Source organism: Notolabrus celidotus, chromosome 19 (genome assembly GCF_009762535.1).
Source record: "Notolabrus celidotus isolate fNotCel1 chromosome 19, fNotCel1.pri, whole genome shotgun sequence".
In the NCBI taxonomy this organism is placed as follows: domain Eukaryota; kingdom Metazoa; phylum Chordata; class Actinopteri; order Labriformes; family Labridae; genus Notolabrus; species Notolabrus celidotus.
Window position 1 is genome coordinate 24,020,364 of NC_048290.1, and position 16,731 is coordinate 24,037,094.

Consider the following 16,731-nt stretch of genomic DNA (forward strand, 5'->3'; position numbering starts at 1 on the left):
TCCCAGTACAAGAGTGTCAAAACAATGCAGCACACTGTATGATTAAAGCCAAAACATAAAAACTTGATTGTCTTTCACCAGACTGTTAAACAGTAACGGAGGCCACAGACTGCACCACGCTGACCACTGACCCCACCCATGAACAGATCCATACCATCCCTGGATTGTCAGTCACACTCAGGTCACACTCCATCACCTCATCTCGTACTGACTCTCTGACTGCTGATGACATTATAATACATATTTCATTATATTATAGAATTATCTTTGCTATATTATATTATGTTATATTACATTATTATTGTTTACTACAACTTACAGTCATATTATATACCCATATTTATTTATTATATTGCTTAATCTGTCATTACGAACCATAATCACACCATTTCAACCTGTCACTACTGAAACATTTTTAATACTGCCTGTAATTACAGCTATTTAATCCATTTGTAACATTTGTATTTATCTAAATTCCATTTGTAACATTGTATATATCTAAATTGTATTCTATCTTTATTTATCTATCTTTATTTTTACTTATTTTATTTTACTAATTGGAACTTGGTACTTATGTCTGGGTTGCTGCAACAACTTAAATTCCCACCCGGGGATCCATAAAGTATTATCTTATCTTATCTTATCTTATCTTATCTTATCTTATCTTATCTTATCTTATTTTATCTTATCTTATTATAAAACATTTTACTTTAATCTAAAAAAAAAAGAAGATTTTATTGAAAAATCGAGACCAATGAACATTAACCTCTCACCCCTGAAAGGGGGTTCTTCTGTCATGTTTTCATCATTTGTTTATTCATTTCTTTATTCATCTATTAATTCATTCTTTCATTCATTCATTTATTTATTTAATGGTTGACAACTGAACCGCATTATCATAGGCATTATTCCTCTTCCATTACACTCTTGCAGTGATGTAGAAAATCTCAGTAAATGCCATGTGACACACGCGCGCGCACACACACACCCACACACACACACAGACCTGCACCCATATGCTACAATCCTGTGATAAGGACGTCATCATGATCCCCCCTCTCTCTCTCTCTCTCTCTCTCACATCCACAGGCTTTATTATAACACGCAGTGCAAGTGCAGGCTCACTCGTTGTACAGTCACATGAAATAAAGTGGATGTTATGCAGCTTAATCTGACAAAAAAAAACTGTCCCGGTATTTTTACAACTATCTCAAGGTAATGTGGACAGTGACAAAGCTTCACCAAACAGCTGCAAGCTAACAGTAGCGTTGGCGGAGAGGATCCAGTGCAGTGCAGCTAGCTAACCTCACAGCTGTTGAAGGCTCCAGAACCTGCACCGTCTCACCCTCCATCCCACCCCGCTGGAAGTAACGCTACCGCCCGGGAGGAGGACATGAACGAGCTGGTGAAGAGTTTGCCTTCCCCGACTCTCCCGGGGATCCTCCTGCCCTGTGCGGATACCTACAAAGGCTGGCTCTTTAAATGGACCAACTACCTGAAAGGCTACCAGAGACGGTGGTTCGTCCTCAGTAACGGCCTGCTGTCCTATTACAGGTAACGGTACCTGAGGGTTACTAAGACCGGTTCTAGAGCTCGAGACAGCTTTTCACTCAGGCGGATTCACACCTTACAAAGGTTCACATTATAAGTGGTAAAAATAAGAGTGAGGGTTATGGTATTCCCCCAGTTTTTAATGAGTATTTAAAACTTTTTTACAGTATCTAGATGGAGAGGGAGTGCCCTGAATGATGCCAGCTTAGCACAGAAAAACCACCTGAGTCATAGCCATTAAAGCTGCTGTTGGTAGGAATGATGCAAAAAACTATACTTTTTTTCTGCTGGGTTTGGAGAAAAGGTCATAATGCCCATCGGTACTCATCAGTAAATTAAGTAATTTGAGATTATTGTGAAATCTATGTTTTCCAATGCCTTTGTATCAAGCAATGTTATTAGTTCCCGTTATGACAGACCAATCATAGCTCATCTCCAATCCTCCGTTCTGATTGGTTAAGGGGCGGCCCCTACTACGTCCTCTGATCGGTTATGAGTCCGGCACTATCATGATAACGCACGCCGATCTGTGTTTGGGGACTAAGAGGAAATCTGGTTGGGAGGGATAGTGTTGACATTTGAAGTCTATCTCTCTCTGAACAGATGTTTACTCTGTAACTACAAACAGCAGCTTTAAGATGAATTTGACGATAAGTAACACCTGTGACTAAGATGTTTTTGTTGGTTTTTTTAAGTTATATTTTTGGCCTTTTTGCCTTTATGACAGGACAGCTGAAGAGAGACAGGAAATGTGGGGAGTGGAGGAAGACATGCAGTACATGGTAGTAGGTTGGGAGTCGAACCTGCAACCTCTGCAACGAGGACTATAGCTTCTGTATGTGGGGCGCTTAGACCGCTAGGCCACCAGCGCCCCACTAAGATGTATTTTAAGTTTACTCTACAGCCCACCTGAGTTACCTTCAGTGTCCTTAGATATTATAATTTAAATTTATTTCATACTATGTTATACTAAGAATTGTAATAGGTTAACTAGTTAACTAGTTGGCCTGTTAAAGCTATCTTACCAGAGTTGAACTCTCACGACAAAGACTGTACACATCCTTTACTGTAACCTAGTTGTATAAATAAATATTGGATAATAAATAATAATAATATTATATTAATATTAATTAATCTTTAATGTTATTATTGTCATATGTTACATGTAGAACCTTGAAAAATACATGACTTCCCTCTAACAACAACAGTAAAAACACTGACATCAAATATTCATGATATAGACCATTGCGTAGAATTGATTTCAGAGCGCTGATCCTCATGATAAATGTAGGCTAAATATTCTAGTCCAGAAAGACTTAAGCACTGAAGCTAATTGGTTGGACAAACTTACTAAGATCATGCTTTAACATCATACCCCCCTGAAATCATTTAAACATATGTGCTCTATTTTGTAAGTTTGGCACAGCATCAACATTGAAAGCTTGAGCATGTTTAACACCCACATTCCACCATTAACCTCATCTTTTATCCATCTGCTTTGTCCCTCAGGACTCAGGCGGAGATGGCACACACCTGCCGGGGCACGATTCCTGTTGCAACAGCAAACATTGAGGTGGGTGACACCTGCCACTTTGTGTTAACAAGCGGAGGAAGAAACTACCACATGAAGGCCACCTCTGATGGAGAGTGTCAGCGATGGGTGTCAGCCCTGCAGCAAGCAAAAGCCCATGCCACTCCGCTGATGCCTCACTCAGGTAGGGCAGACATTAAATCAATCTATGGTACCTGTATGCCTCTGTTAATAGGAGTCTTAATGTTGAAGATGTATATGTAAATTAAACATTCTTAAACATCCTTAATTCCCCTAAAATGGGCTTCAGAGGAACAACATGATTCGCTTAAGAGTCTGACGCAGACAAACTAATTTTAGATGTAACCTGAATGAAGCCTTGTGCAACCAAGACCCACTTAGCAAAATGCATATTTTATTTATTTGTTCCCTGTATTGTTATATAAAGAATTAGCCACAAGAGGGCAGTATTGTATAACATGCACAATTAAGGTTTGAGTAAAAGAGTGATTTTTGAAATATATTTTTAATTGTTATAATGTGACAAATGTCTATCGTTCTTAACTTGTTAACCCTATGAAGTAATAGTATTACAGTCTATAATAGTATATAATATACATAATAAGCCACGCCACAGTGATGTTTAATAGAAAAAAAAAACAAGAGCGCTGCATTTTCCCTCTCTTCCTCTCTCGCTCTGCCTCTCTTTCTCTTTCCCTCCCTCTCTTCTGTACAAATATGCACAGATGAACACGCAGCTCCCACCTCCCTCCCACTCTGTCTCCTTTCTCCCTCCCTGTCTCCTTCAGTATGACGACAGTGCGAGCTGAATGAAATGACCTTCCTCTAGACTCCTCCTCCCGTTCTGGTAGCAGGAGGAGTAAGAGAAAGAGACAGGGTGTGAGGGTTTTCATTGAAAATATTTCTCTGCATACACTCCGTGGACAATAGGGAGACACGGGGGCCGCCTTTTCAATGAGTGTCACCTTGTAAGTAATCTGTGAATTATCTAACCAAGCGCAGAATTAGGACTTAAATAGATTGTGTGTGCTTTCATGAATGCCTGCATGCAAATGTGTTTTATGCTTTTGTAAAGAGTGTGTTTGTTTATGTAGTTCACAAAGTTTGGCTTTAATCAGTTCAAATGTCCGGGTTAACATAAGGATTGGATTTCTCTTGAATTATGCTTTTGATTTAAAAAAAATTGCACAGTCTTTTTCAAAGTCACTGCAGAACAGCAGAACAGTGTTTACACACCAGCAGCAGCCAGATATGTCATACTAACTACGGTATGTCCCTTTGTTTTAAAGCCTACCTCTCTGGAGATGATTAGTGTAATTTCAGCTTCTAATGCAGCCTCTCCTAAGGTGTGCCCCTTTAAACACCCTTTTCTGCTGAGTGAAGGCTTTGCACCTGCAAAATGCAAATCAGTGTTTTCTGTTGACCATGTAAGCATGTGGAAACCATGACGGATATGCTCAACTCACCATGGATAACAATGCCGTTGATCACTGGTTGTGATTACAACTAAAACACTAAACAGGATTTAACGAGCTGAGCCTCTTAAGAAGATTTGAAACAGCCTTACGTTCCCTCTGAGATTACTCAGAGCTCAGAGACTTTACTTATATGGAATATTTCATGATTGTTTCAGTTGATAATATATATTACAGATACCATTGCATGAATGTGTGTGTTAACTGATTTACTTATTTAATTATTGAAAAGGTATTCGTAATAGTTTCTGCTTCACACAGTTAAAAACAGATTAACTTCTGTACTTTTGTGAATGTGGGAGTACATTAAGCACTAATGTGTTGTGATGAAGTGTGTGATGTGATTACAGATTATTATTGTATGAGCCCTTTGGTTATGGGCTCAGAGGCAGTAATAGAAGGGCAATTGAACTGACCTGAAGTAGATTAGATCAGAAGTAATTAAGTGGATGTTGCAGCAGTTGTCTGGTCTTTTTCACAACAGCATTTAGAAACACACACATATATATACATATATAGGTTTGTTGTGGGAAAAAAATGAAGCTCCTTGGAGCCCAATGAAATCCATGATGCACCTTTGATACACTATGTGAGTGCTTATCAGGAGGAAATAGTGATGTCAGGTTGTGCTTCAGAAAGCTTTGACCATATTAGAGTCAGGCTTTGTTTGTGTCATCACTAATGCAAAAGCTTTCAAGTCAATCTCCTGATTTTTAACTCTGATTCTCTCTTCCCACACTGTGTCCATATTAGTTATTCCTCCATCACCTGTGGGTGTGTTTTCATGATTCAACAATGAGTCACCAATTTTTCTCAGACTCTCTGGTGTCCTGTGTGAAAAAATAACTCTTCAGTACACAGACCAGACGACTAAGCCTCCCTGCTACATGTATGTTGTTAATGCCGTAATGTATGTATATATATATATGAATATCCAAAATGGTGCTTGTATATGGGTGCTGTTTGATATATATATATATATATAAGAGCAAACCTTAACAAGCAGCATTTTAAATACATAGTTTTCATAACTTGAGTAAAATAAGTCATAATATCATTTTCCTTCAGCTGTATATGGGTCATGAAATCATTACACATGCCTGCAGGGTTTTTTTTTTCACCCTCTCATTTTAATCTTCTCCTCCTGGGACTTTTTTAATCCAGTTTGCTCAGATTGTTTTGATTCCTCTCCCCTCTTTAAACCAGTGTAGTAGTTCGTCTGCCCGCTTTGGTACTCACAGACCATGGCAGAATCTGGCCTAGATTCAGCAAACATGTTCGGGAGTTTTCAGATTACACACGCAATTTGTTCCTCCAAGGGAGGGAAAAATGTTTTGACCCAGAAAATTTCTATTACATATGATGCAGGCAGGCATTGCCTTTTTTTTTAAAGCTGGATTACTTGTGTTGACATTTTTAACTGTGTTGAGGATGAAACCAGCTGTTATCTAAATATTTCCTAATGACAGTAAGGCTTTTTTTTTTTTAATGGCATCGATGGGGGTTTAATAGGGTTCAATTTGCTCTCCAACCTGCAGAATTCCAGACAGGTCCATGATTTAAAAATATATGTGAACAAGCAATATTCAAGAATTAAGCACTGAAATGTCTTTCAAAATTATATGGATTAGTTACAAATGTCTCAGGTTAAATACAAAATATACAATAACAAAAATAAATATTACAAAACGAGTGTTTTAGTTGAATTTGTCTTACATACACTATTGGAACAAGCACATAGAGGAAAATGTCATTGACTCTGACGTTTTTTATTCTCAAAATGAAAGATATAAAAAGTAGCCTTTACATTAAATAATGAAAAAGGTCAAGTAGTGAAGGGACGGTGAAATGAATGTAATACTTTTCTATTATTTTATCAAGTAATCAGTCTAGTCTCCTTGCTCCGTATCTTCGAGACCAACGGCTCAGCTGCCAACAAGGGGTAGAGAGGGAAAAAGAGAGGAGGAAAAGGGTAATGCGTCATCCTTTTTTCCTCCCTTTTCTCCTTTCTAAAAATAGCCCAGCCTCCTGATTGCACAGGCCTACGTTTCCAGGGCAACGGTTTTCATTCACAGCTTTCCGATGGTGTAGAGGAAGGGGGTGTAGGGGATCAGGGGTGTGAAGAGTTATTATCTTCCTCCATCCGCTCTGCACAAACACTCTTTAAACTTGTCAAAGTCTAAATTAAGAGTATAATGAGACATTAAATTCCCATGTTGTGTTTACTAGACTATATAATTAAACCCTATACAAACAAAGCTTTGAGATCCTCTAATAACATCAAGTTTCTTGTAATCTCTACGCTGTTTCCCTTTGAAGATGACTCAGGGGATGAAGGCCCTGGACCTCAGGAAGATCGAGCCCTAACCCAAGGGGTGCTCAAGAGTCTGGCCAGCAAGCTAGATGACCTGAGCACCTGTAATGAGCTGATCGGGAAGCACGGCGCCGCCCTCCAGCGCTCCCTCAGCGAACTTGAGGATCTGCGTGGATCTGTTGATAGCACAGACAGAGTTAAAGCTGTTAATGAGCGAGCCACCCTTTTCCGCATCACCTCCAATGCTATGATCAATGTGAGTTCATACTGTACAGGCCAGTACACCCCCCATAGGAAAGGAAATTTAGAGAGGAGATCTCAAAAGTGTTTCATTTATGTCTTCTAGACAACAATGAGATCTGTTTGAAAGCAAAATTAGACTATAGCTTATGTCTCCTGTTTCTCATTCTTGCCTCCAGAAAAAAAGTTCCAAAAGTCTCAGCTTAGTCTCCCTTTCAGTTCAAAAGGAGATCTCGTCAAAATCTTAAATGATTCTCAGGTATTTCTCAAATTTTGTGACTCCTTTTGAGCTCAGGTGGAGAAATCAGGGAGCTCTCTCAATTGTCTCAATCCAACTTCATCCATTTGTTTTTGTCAGACTCAGTTTTTGTGTCTCAAGTTGAGATCAGATGGAGCAAAGAAAGAGCCTGAGCTCATCTTTTCATGAACATGCAAAATTAAGATTTCAAAGTGATTGTCCACAAACTTACAATTCTCATTAAAACATTTGAACCACTTGCATCAGCTATTTAGATGTCAAATTATCTCTTCTTTAACTTCACAATATGGTCATTCCTTTACAAGTCTGTTTGGAACTAAACAACTTCACAAAGATTTTGTATATTTGAGAGAAATTGCAAAAGATAGCGATTTCATAAAAGGTATGACAGACGATTTATTTAGAATATAGGCCGAAAAAGAGCTGACTAACTCAGAGTATTAAAATTAAAGGGTTGGATTCTTTTGGCCGCTGGTGGCCTAGCGGTCTAAGCGCCCCACATACAGAGGCCAGAGTCCTTGTCGCAGGGGTCGCTGGTTCAATTCCCAGCCGGTCGACCATTTCCTGCATGTCCCCCCCCCCGCTCACTACTCCCCACATTTCCTGTCTCTCTTCAGCTGTCCTATTGCAAAAAGGCCAAAAATATATTTAAAAAAAAAAGAAGAAAATTTGCCATTAATGAGATCTCTCATATAAGTCTCAAATAAGACTCATGTTATTGTCTCAACTATTTCTCCTAGTGAATTTTAGGAGAAACGAATGAGAAACGAATGAGAACAATTTGAAACTTGAATGAGGCTGAAGTGAGAATCTCAATTTTGTCTCTAGAGACTTAGAAGAAAAAGCCTTGAGCAGTAAAATTTTCCTCACTCTGTAAACACCAATGAGCTGCAAATGCCTCTCCTAATGAGGAACTGCAGCTTGAGGGGTCAGCCTGCAACTTTCTTAAATGTGTGTTGTGTTCACACCTCAGGCTTGTCGTGACTTTCTGGACGTAGCTGAATCTCACAGCCGGAGGTGGCAGAAGGCCCTGCAGTATGAGAGAGAGCAGCGTCACCATCTGGAGGAGACCATCGAACAGTTAGCCAAACAGCACAACAGCTTAGAGAGAGCCTGGAGGGAGAATCCCACCTCATACACAGGTGAGAAACAACACAACGTCTAGCGCTGTTCATAAGTGGTATTATCTGTTAACTGAATTAATCACAAGTGAACAGCTGTAAGTACAAGAGTGCACAGTTTGCATTAGAACAGGTCTCCACATGTCACCACAGATCTTACATCCCTGCTCCATACTGAAACAAACATGTACATACATTCTTCAAAGAAATGTGAGTAAAACTTTGATGCAGACCTGCAGCAGAGAGTGAAATGTGATGAGAAAGCTCATCTGGACAAGTGAGAGAGAGGCAGCAGGTGTCAATGGACAAAGTGTCAGTGTGGTGTGAAAACATGCTTTCACTGCAAAGCTTCATGTTCCCCTCAAGTTTTATGGTTGGTTTATCAACAAAAGTGCAGGCTGTAGCCTCCGTCAAAGGTGTCAAACAACTGTATCCTCTCTGCGCTGAATTATTATAAACTATGAGGGTTGCCTTTTTCGTCTGTTTGCAGGCCATGTCTGTCACTTTTATCTATGGTGTTCTCTGGTCTCCCCTTCCCTTGATGAATCAACAAGGGGGTGGAATTATTTTTCATTTTCAAGCACCTCAATGTAAAATACCAACACTTTCACCCAATCTGTCTTTCTTTACATTGCTTGTTGCTACTTGTTGTCATCATTACCTTGGATTCAGAGACAAGTCAGTATTTCAATTTGGCCCAGGACACCCAGACCACCTCTACTCTACATCCAATTGATTAAATCTCCATACAAATCTTCCATATGCTCTTGCTTGTATTTACAGCTGTCAGTGTATCAACCTCTCAAGCAGCAGTCATGTCATTTTTCATTGTAAACTGAGTCTCTGTCTCCTTAGTGTGTTCTCACAGAAATATAACATGGCCCTCTTCTGGCCAGCAGAAGTGATGCATGTCTGTGACAGACGCTCCAAACCAAACAACCCTCCTAAACTATGAGTCTGGTTTGTGTTGAATGCTAATTTAGTATAAGTTTAGAGAGCCTGAATCAAATACCTTATTAAGTATCTTACAATGAATGTTAATGAGGGATCACCTGTTAATCGTTTTTTATCAAACAAACATGAAGTTTGGAAACCATTTATATTATCTTTTACACTTTTATGAGCCATATGACATCATTCTGCAACATTTGCACATTAAACACCTGAGTTAAGGCTTACTCGGTACTTACTTGATACTTATGCATCATATTCTGTCACATTGTGAGGATTTTTCAACCATGTAGAACATTTTTTTATCTATGGATTGAAGACAGCTTCTACCTGTGCATTCCTTATTTGTTGCTGTAGGTGTGGAGCGGTCTCAGGGGGGGGAGGCGAGTGATGAGAATGACGAGGCCGAGTTCTTTGATGCCATGGAGGACTCCCCTGCATTCATAACTGTTACTACGAGTGGAAACATACAACACAAGTGAGTCATTCCGATGCAGAATAACCTCAGAGCTGTGTTTCAGATCAGACAGAGGCATTTAACTTTGATCTTTATTTAAACTGTGCTGTCGCTTTCCCTCAGGCGCTCAGGGAGTAATCAGAGTATGATGAGTGGAGGAGTGTCCAATGACTGGAGTCACAATGAGAATGTAGGTCCCAGCAGGTTTATGTTGTTAAGATAAAACTAATTTTGTCATTGCTTTGAATTGTTGTTGCATCATTTTATGAGTGTTTTGTCCTTCTTTGGTCGCAGGATACCTCAGGTACAAACCACATGCAGCTACGAAGAACGAGACGCAGCCGTATTCCTGACAAACCAAACTACTCCCTCAACCTGTGGAGCATCATGAAGAACTGCATCGGCAAAGACCTGTCCAGGATACCCATGCCTGTATGTTAAACACATACAATACAAATTGGCTTTAATCTAGTTTTGAGTGAATAGGTTTTCTAAATATGGAATCATCTTCTCTGCTCTGTTTGCAGGTAAACTTCAACGAGCCGTTGTCCATGCTGCAGCGTCTGACTGAAGATCTGGAGTACAGCGAGCTTCTGGACCGGGCAGCTCGCTGCGACTCCTCTCTGGAGCAGATGTGCCTGGTAGCTGCTTTTTCTGTCTCCTCCTACTCCACCACAGTCCATCGCACAGCCAAGCCCTTCAACCCACTGCTGGGGGAGACGTACGAGCTGGACCGACTGGAGGAGTATGGTTATCGCTCCATCTGTGAGCAGGTGAAACAAATCTCCTTACTAAAGAAACTTGTGGTTTACCCCATAGTGAAGATGACTCTTATCTTTGTCTTAATACATTTTGATGTGTATATTTCCTCTCATTCATCCTCAGGTCAGTCATCATCCACCAGCTGCTGCCCACCATGTGACATCACAGCGAGGATGGACTCTGTGGCAGCACATCACCATTGATAGCAAGTTTCGTGGGAAATATATTTCTGTCATGCCTTTTGGTAAGAAACAAGCAAACATTTTGAAAAACAAACTATTTGAAGTCCAGTACAATGTATAATACACACCACTACAAGTGGGATATGTAAATGCATGCAAAAGATTGGTCGGATCGGGCGCTGTTGGCATAGCGGTTTAAGCGCAAGCCTCATACACAGATGCTACAGTCCTTGCAGTGGTCCCTAGTCGGATTCTTAGCCTTGGCTATTTGCTGCATGTCTTCCCCCAATCCCTACTCCCTGTCACTCTTCAGCTATCCTATCCAACAAAAGGCAAAAGTGCCAGAAAATATGACTTAATAAAAAAAAAGATAGGTGTGATCCTATAGTAACCATATTGAAGTATTTATGAAACAGTAATTATGTGCACCATATTGATGTTTGTGTCCTTTTACTCTTCATGGCAGGAAACATTCACCTGCAGTTCCACTCAAATGGAAACCACTATGTGTGGAGCAAAGTGACTTCAACAGTGCATAACATTATTGTGGGGAAGCTGTGGATTGATCAGGTGGGCCATTCTCTTGTCTCAGTTTCTCACTTCAACTATTATAACCACAACCTGTCAGACTTTTTGTGTGAGTCTGGGCGTGTTCTATGACCTGTACAATTTTAGTTTTCATTTTAGTCAACATAAAAGAAAATTAGAGTTCAGAAAGAAAAAATGTTAATTAACCTGTCCTGCAACATTACTGAGAAATGTATCTTGTTTCTACCTACTCTTCAAGTGACTTCTTTTTTGTTGTTGTTGTCTTTTGTTCCATTTCTGTCTTCAGTCTGGAGACATTGACATTGTAAACAACACGACAAAGGACACCTGCCGTCTCAAATTCTCCCCATACAGCTACTTCTCCAGAGATGTCCCTCGTAAAGTGAGTCTTTTGTTCCTTTTCTTGCAGTATTGTTTCAAATCATACACTAATGCACTGACTGGAAGACTGAATAGACAAAGCTACACAAGCCTGTGTAAAAAATCTATTCTTCAAGCAGATTTTGCATCTCTTGCCTCATATCTGTTCTTAGTAAGTTTGACCTTCCCTGTGTCCTCTTTCATTTGTTTAGAAAAACACTAAAAATAGATGTCTCCCTCCTGGAGTTATATCAGTCTGTACCTTGAAAGCTGTCCAGATAGGGGTACAAAGATTCAGTAAAAAACGACTCAGCAGTAAATATGTTACTGCCTTGCTGTCAGAGCATGTGTGTTACTGATCTCTAACTGTGTGTCATCTTCTCGGGTGTCTCCAGGTGACAGGAGTAGTAGAGGACAGAGAGGGCACAGCACATTACATCCTGTCAGGGACGTGGGACGACAAGATGGAGAGTGCCAAAATAGTGGACAGCAGCCAGGGATGCGGGGGATCAGAAGGCAAACAGAAGACAGTTTATCAGACTCTTCAGCCCAAGCTGTTGTGGAAGAAATACCCTCTACCGTATGTTTATCTCGTCTCATCTAACACATCTCCACCTCAACTTTGAAAGCTGTCCTCTGCCATCCCTGTCATCTTCTAACAGCTATCTGCTTCTGATCTCCAGAGACAACGCAGAGAATATGCACTATTTCTCCTCCTTGGCTCTGACTCTAAACGAGTCAGAGGATGGCGTTGCTCCCACTGACAGTCGTATGCGGCCGGACCAGCGTCTGATGGAGGCGGGATTGTGGGACGAAGCAAACTCTGAGAAGCAGCGGCTGGAGGAGAGTCAGAGGCTGGAGAGGAAAAGAAGGGAGGCACAAGCAACACAGGCACTGGATGAAGGTGAGAGCAAGGAAACCAATAAAAACAAGGAGGGAATGAAGTCCCTGTCAACTTTTACTTATTGTACTTATTATCTTAATGTTGATGTTTGAGCTTCCCTCTGCAGAAAGATGTACATGCACTGTTCCCTCAATCATTTCTAGAGGGGTACATTCTTTCCAGGCTCAGCTATAAGGTGCATTCAGTGTTAATACCAAAACATAAATTAAACCAGTCTAGTGTGAAATCTGACATTGGATTTGACAAATAAAATTCAGATAGGCTGGGAGCCTTTTCCGTGAACTAAGAGGCATCTTGTTGTCCTGCAGCTAACTAAACAAAAAGTGTTTGCATCTTTAAGATGTGAATAAATAAATGTTGAGGGTGGAGTCATTTTTCAGGGTGAGTTAGACACACATTTTAATTCAAAGTAGAGTAAGTTTTAAGATAAAGACTATTTAAATGCTGACAACTTCAATGTTTTTTCTTTGTTTCTTTGAATGAACATGTGAGGTCAAAAGAAACTGACAAATACAACTTTGGTCACTCAGATTTAGCTTATTTCTCACAGAGTTGTAATTTTTCCCTTCAAGCCACAGCCTTTATATCATTGTTATATGGTTTGGTCATTAGGGCAAGACATCGAGGGTTACCAGCCACTGTGGTTTGAGAAGAGGACTGATGATTCGTCAAGAGAACACACCTACATGTACCGGGGCGGCTATTGGGAGGCCAAAGACAGACAGGACTGGAGCCAATGTCCTGAGATCTTTTAGGACGTGAATTCCTCTCACAACGTGTCATCAGACACGCTGAAATGTTCCTCTTCATGTAAGGAAACCCTGTGCGTTAAGGACTATTTTTTGGGTGTGTGCGTGTGTGTGTGTGTCTGTGTGAGAGTGAACCAGCTGTTTAACGTAGCTCCTGGAATTTGAAGCACAAAACAGCTCCTGTTTCCACCTACTTATCTCCTCTCTTCTGCTCTGTTACACTTTGTGTTTGCAGAATGCATGGCCTCAGTCTATGTGTGCTGTGTAAACGCTTATTCAGCACTGCAGGGAACTTAGACTTCAGAGCACATAAAGTTCTCATGTGTGTCTATGGAGCATAAATACTCTTCACATGCTTCACAAAGACATGATTCCTGCGCCAAACACACTTAGTTTAGTAGGGGAGTGAAACTCGGAGACAAGGGGGGCTGCATTTGCTTTGGTGCAAGTACTGAATGTCTTGTTCTCCAGAAAGCCAGTACAACGTGTTCCTCATGCTGGTCTCCGACACAGACACAAGCTTTTAAAAGGACCCCAATAGGACAACTCATGCTCATGTGCTAAAAGGTTTCTCACACAGAATTCCATCGTCTGATCCACCTGATCACTGGAGATGTTTGCTGTTCTCCCTCTTAAGATTAAAATAGTATCTTTAAGTGTATACATGTATGTTCCGTTTTGAACTTGTACAAATTCACAACAGACAGCCTGTTTTACAAACTGAGAGCATGGAGTTCTTGGAGTTTGCGAAGTTGGGCGGGTCTAACTGGAGTTGCATTGTGGGAGATGTAGGACCCAGCGTTTTTAGTGGCTGATGCATACAGAGGATTTAAAGTCAGGATACCAAAACATAAACTGCACTGCTCTATGTATCAGATATATATTATATTAGATTTCTCATGACTGAACTTCTGAAATGTAAACCTGCTTAACCTGGGGGATTTATTTTGGTGCTAAATGTTAATTTTAGCCTTAATTTTGTGAAGATGTATAAAGTCTCTTGTAAACACTGCATCAAAACAGAAAGATGTAGTGCAGCTTAAAGATACAATCTTTCCTTCAGGGGTACTTGCATGAATACTTCAAATTGAATTGTATTTTATTAAGTAAAAATTAAACTCAAAATATCAAGTTAAATATTTTGGTAAGAAGCAACAAACTTGTTATCCCTTTCTGAAACAATAAGAATGGCTGGTCCTGTGAAGGGTTTCTTTCACTAAATTGTTTCATGTTAGCAATAACTACATGGTCACTTGAGAATTTGAAAAAGTCCCAGGTCAGGAAGGTTTTTTATGCAGCAAAAAAGTTGAATCCACATTATTCAGTTAGTTTAAGATTGTCATGTGATAAAACCTGATGTATACACAGAAATCAGAAAACCACTTAAAGAAAGCCTTAGCATAACGTATGCTAAGGCTTTTTGTGCAAGCAAGCACTATTGTAGATGAGTAGTGAATGTACATTCTATATCTAACCAACTTATGAATAGATTTCAGCTTCCCGTGTATCGTACATGCATTGGATGGTTGATTTTTTTGCCTGTTTATAGCAAGAAATGAATAGAGATAGTATCACTATTAATAGTCGCTGTAAGAAGTTATTGTTTCACATTACTTGAACATTCACATATTGGTCGCCACTTCAACTCTATTTGTGTATAGATCATTTTAATGGAGTCAAGATTGTATACCAGCTCATGAGATGTTGGGGAAATAAAGATGATGGTTTTAAGTTACCAAATGAAGTTAAGATACAGTATGTATAATATTTACGATGCAAGTGAGGTGTCGTTCAGAACAAGCACAATATAACGTTTTTCTGCAGGTAATGAAAAATACATGCTTCATAGACTCAAAGTTTTCCATGGTAACACATAGCTATGCATGGTTTTAGAGTGCTGAAGCACTTATGTAGTGAAAAGCCTCTTCACCTAGATAATTGTTTGTTGACTCTTACTGAAACATGATGTGAACTCACCTTTTGTGCCCTATGACCTCAGAAATTTGACATTTTTGAGCTCAATAAAAACATAAAGCTGTCACTTTGGTGTTTTTTAATGTCGGACCAATGTTGTTCAAGTTTTCTGACCCAGAATTTACTCATCAACTGAGTCCCTTCAACACTGGTCAACATGTCCAGCACAGACATATACTGTATCTATGAGATAACAGTCCCTGTTCTGAGTTTCTTTTTAACACCTTTATTTTTTCTGCGGTGAATTTAAGCAATGCAACAGGAAAAGTATTGCCTTCGTTCTCATCTATGCTTGTGATAATTTCTAATTTTGAATCACCGTAACTGCTATCCGTATTTAAATACGATTTAAATTCTCATGGTTTTTATTTCATTATTGCACTGTTAGTTTCAGACATACAAAGAACATTTACATGTATATGAGGTTATTTGCATTAGACAAAAATTACCTAGAACACCTTATATGATGTCAGAAACGTTATTCGTTATTTGCATTTGATGGCTCATGGCCATGTGAGGCTCTACACTGCTGGACAAAAGTCTTGTCATATAAGGATATAGTGGAAAAGTGGCAGAAGGTTGATTTTTCTGATGAATCATCGCCTGAACTGCATCCCGATTGCCGCAAATACTCCGGAAGACCTGTTGGAACCTGCATGGACCCAAGATTCACCCAGAAAACAGTCAAGTTTGGTGGAGGAAAAATCATGGTTTGGGGCTACATCCAGTATGGGATGTGTGTGAGAGATCTGCAGAGTAGATGGCAACATCAACAGCCTGAAATGTCAAGAAATTATTGCTGCCCATTACATTCCAAACCACAAGAGAGGGCAAATTCTGCAGCAGGATGGTGCTCCCTCTCATACTTGCCTCCACGTTGAAGTTCCTGAAAGTAAAGAAGGTCAAGGTGCTCCAGGATTGGCTTGCACAGTCACCAGACATGAACATTATTGAGCATGTCTGGGGTAAGATGAAGGAGGAGGTTTGGAGGATGAAACCCAAGAATTTTGATGAACTCTGGGAGTCCTGCAAGACTGCTTCCTTTGCAATTCCAGAGGACTTTGTTGATAAGTTGTTTAAGTCATTGCAAAGACGTATGGATGCAGTCCTCCAAGCTCATGGGAGTCATACAAGATCTTGATTCTTTTTTCCAAGGCACCATGACTTTATGTTCTGATGTTATTGTAGCATGTTTGTGTATTCAAAGTAAAGTTTAATTTCTACATTATTTTTGTATGCGACAAGACTTTTGTCCAAGCAAAATCTGACCTTTCTGACCTAATTAAATGAAAAAACTCAAAGAATGATAAAAAACTTTATTTTGCAAAATA

General features: G+C 39.8%; 1 protein-coding gene across 1 annotated transcript; it reads left to right on the forward strand.

Annotated features, from left to right (window-relative positions):
* The first annotated feature begins 1,063 nt into the window (after positions 1–1,063).
* On the forward strand, positions 1,064–15,467 carry LOC117830656 (oxysterol-binding protein 2-like). Its single transcript, XM_034708858.1, has 14 exons — positions 1,064–1,554; positions 3,061–3,266; positions 6,898–7,148; positions 8,365–8,533; positions 9,821–9,941; positions 10,044–10,110; positions 10,215–10,352; positions 10,448–10,693; positions 10,806–10,926; positions 11,331–11,434; positions 11,700–11,795; positions 12,169–12,353; positions 12,457–12,677; positions 13,290–15,467. Exons 1-14 carry the CDS (start codon positions 1,394–1,396, stop codon positions 13,430–13,432), a joined length of 2,229 nt encoding a protein of 742 aa, XP_034564749.1. The 5' UTR covers positions 1,064–1,393; the 3' UTR covers positions 13,433–15,467.
* Positions 15,468–16,731: the final 1,264 nt, after the last annotated feature.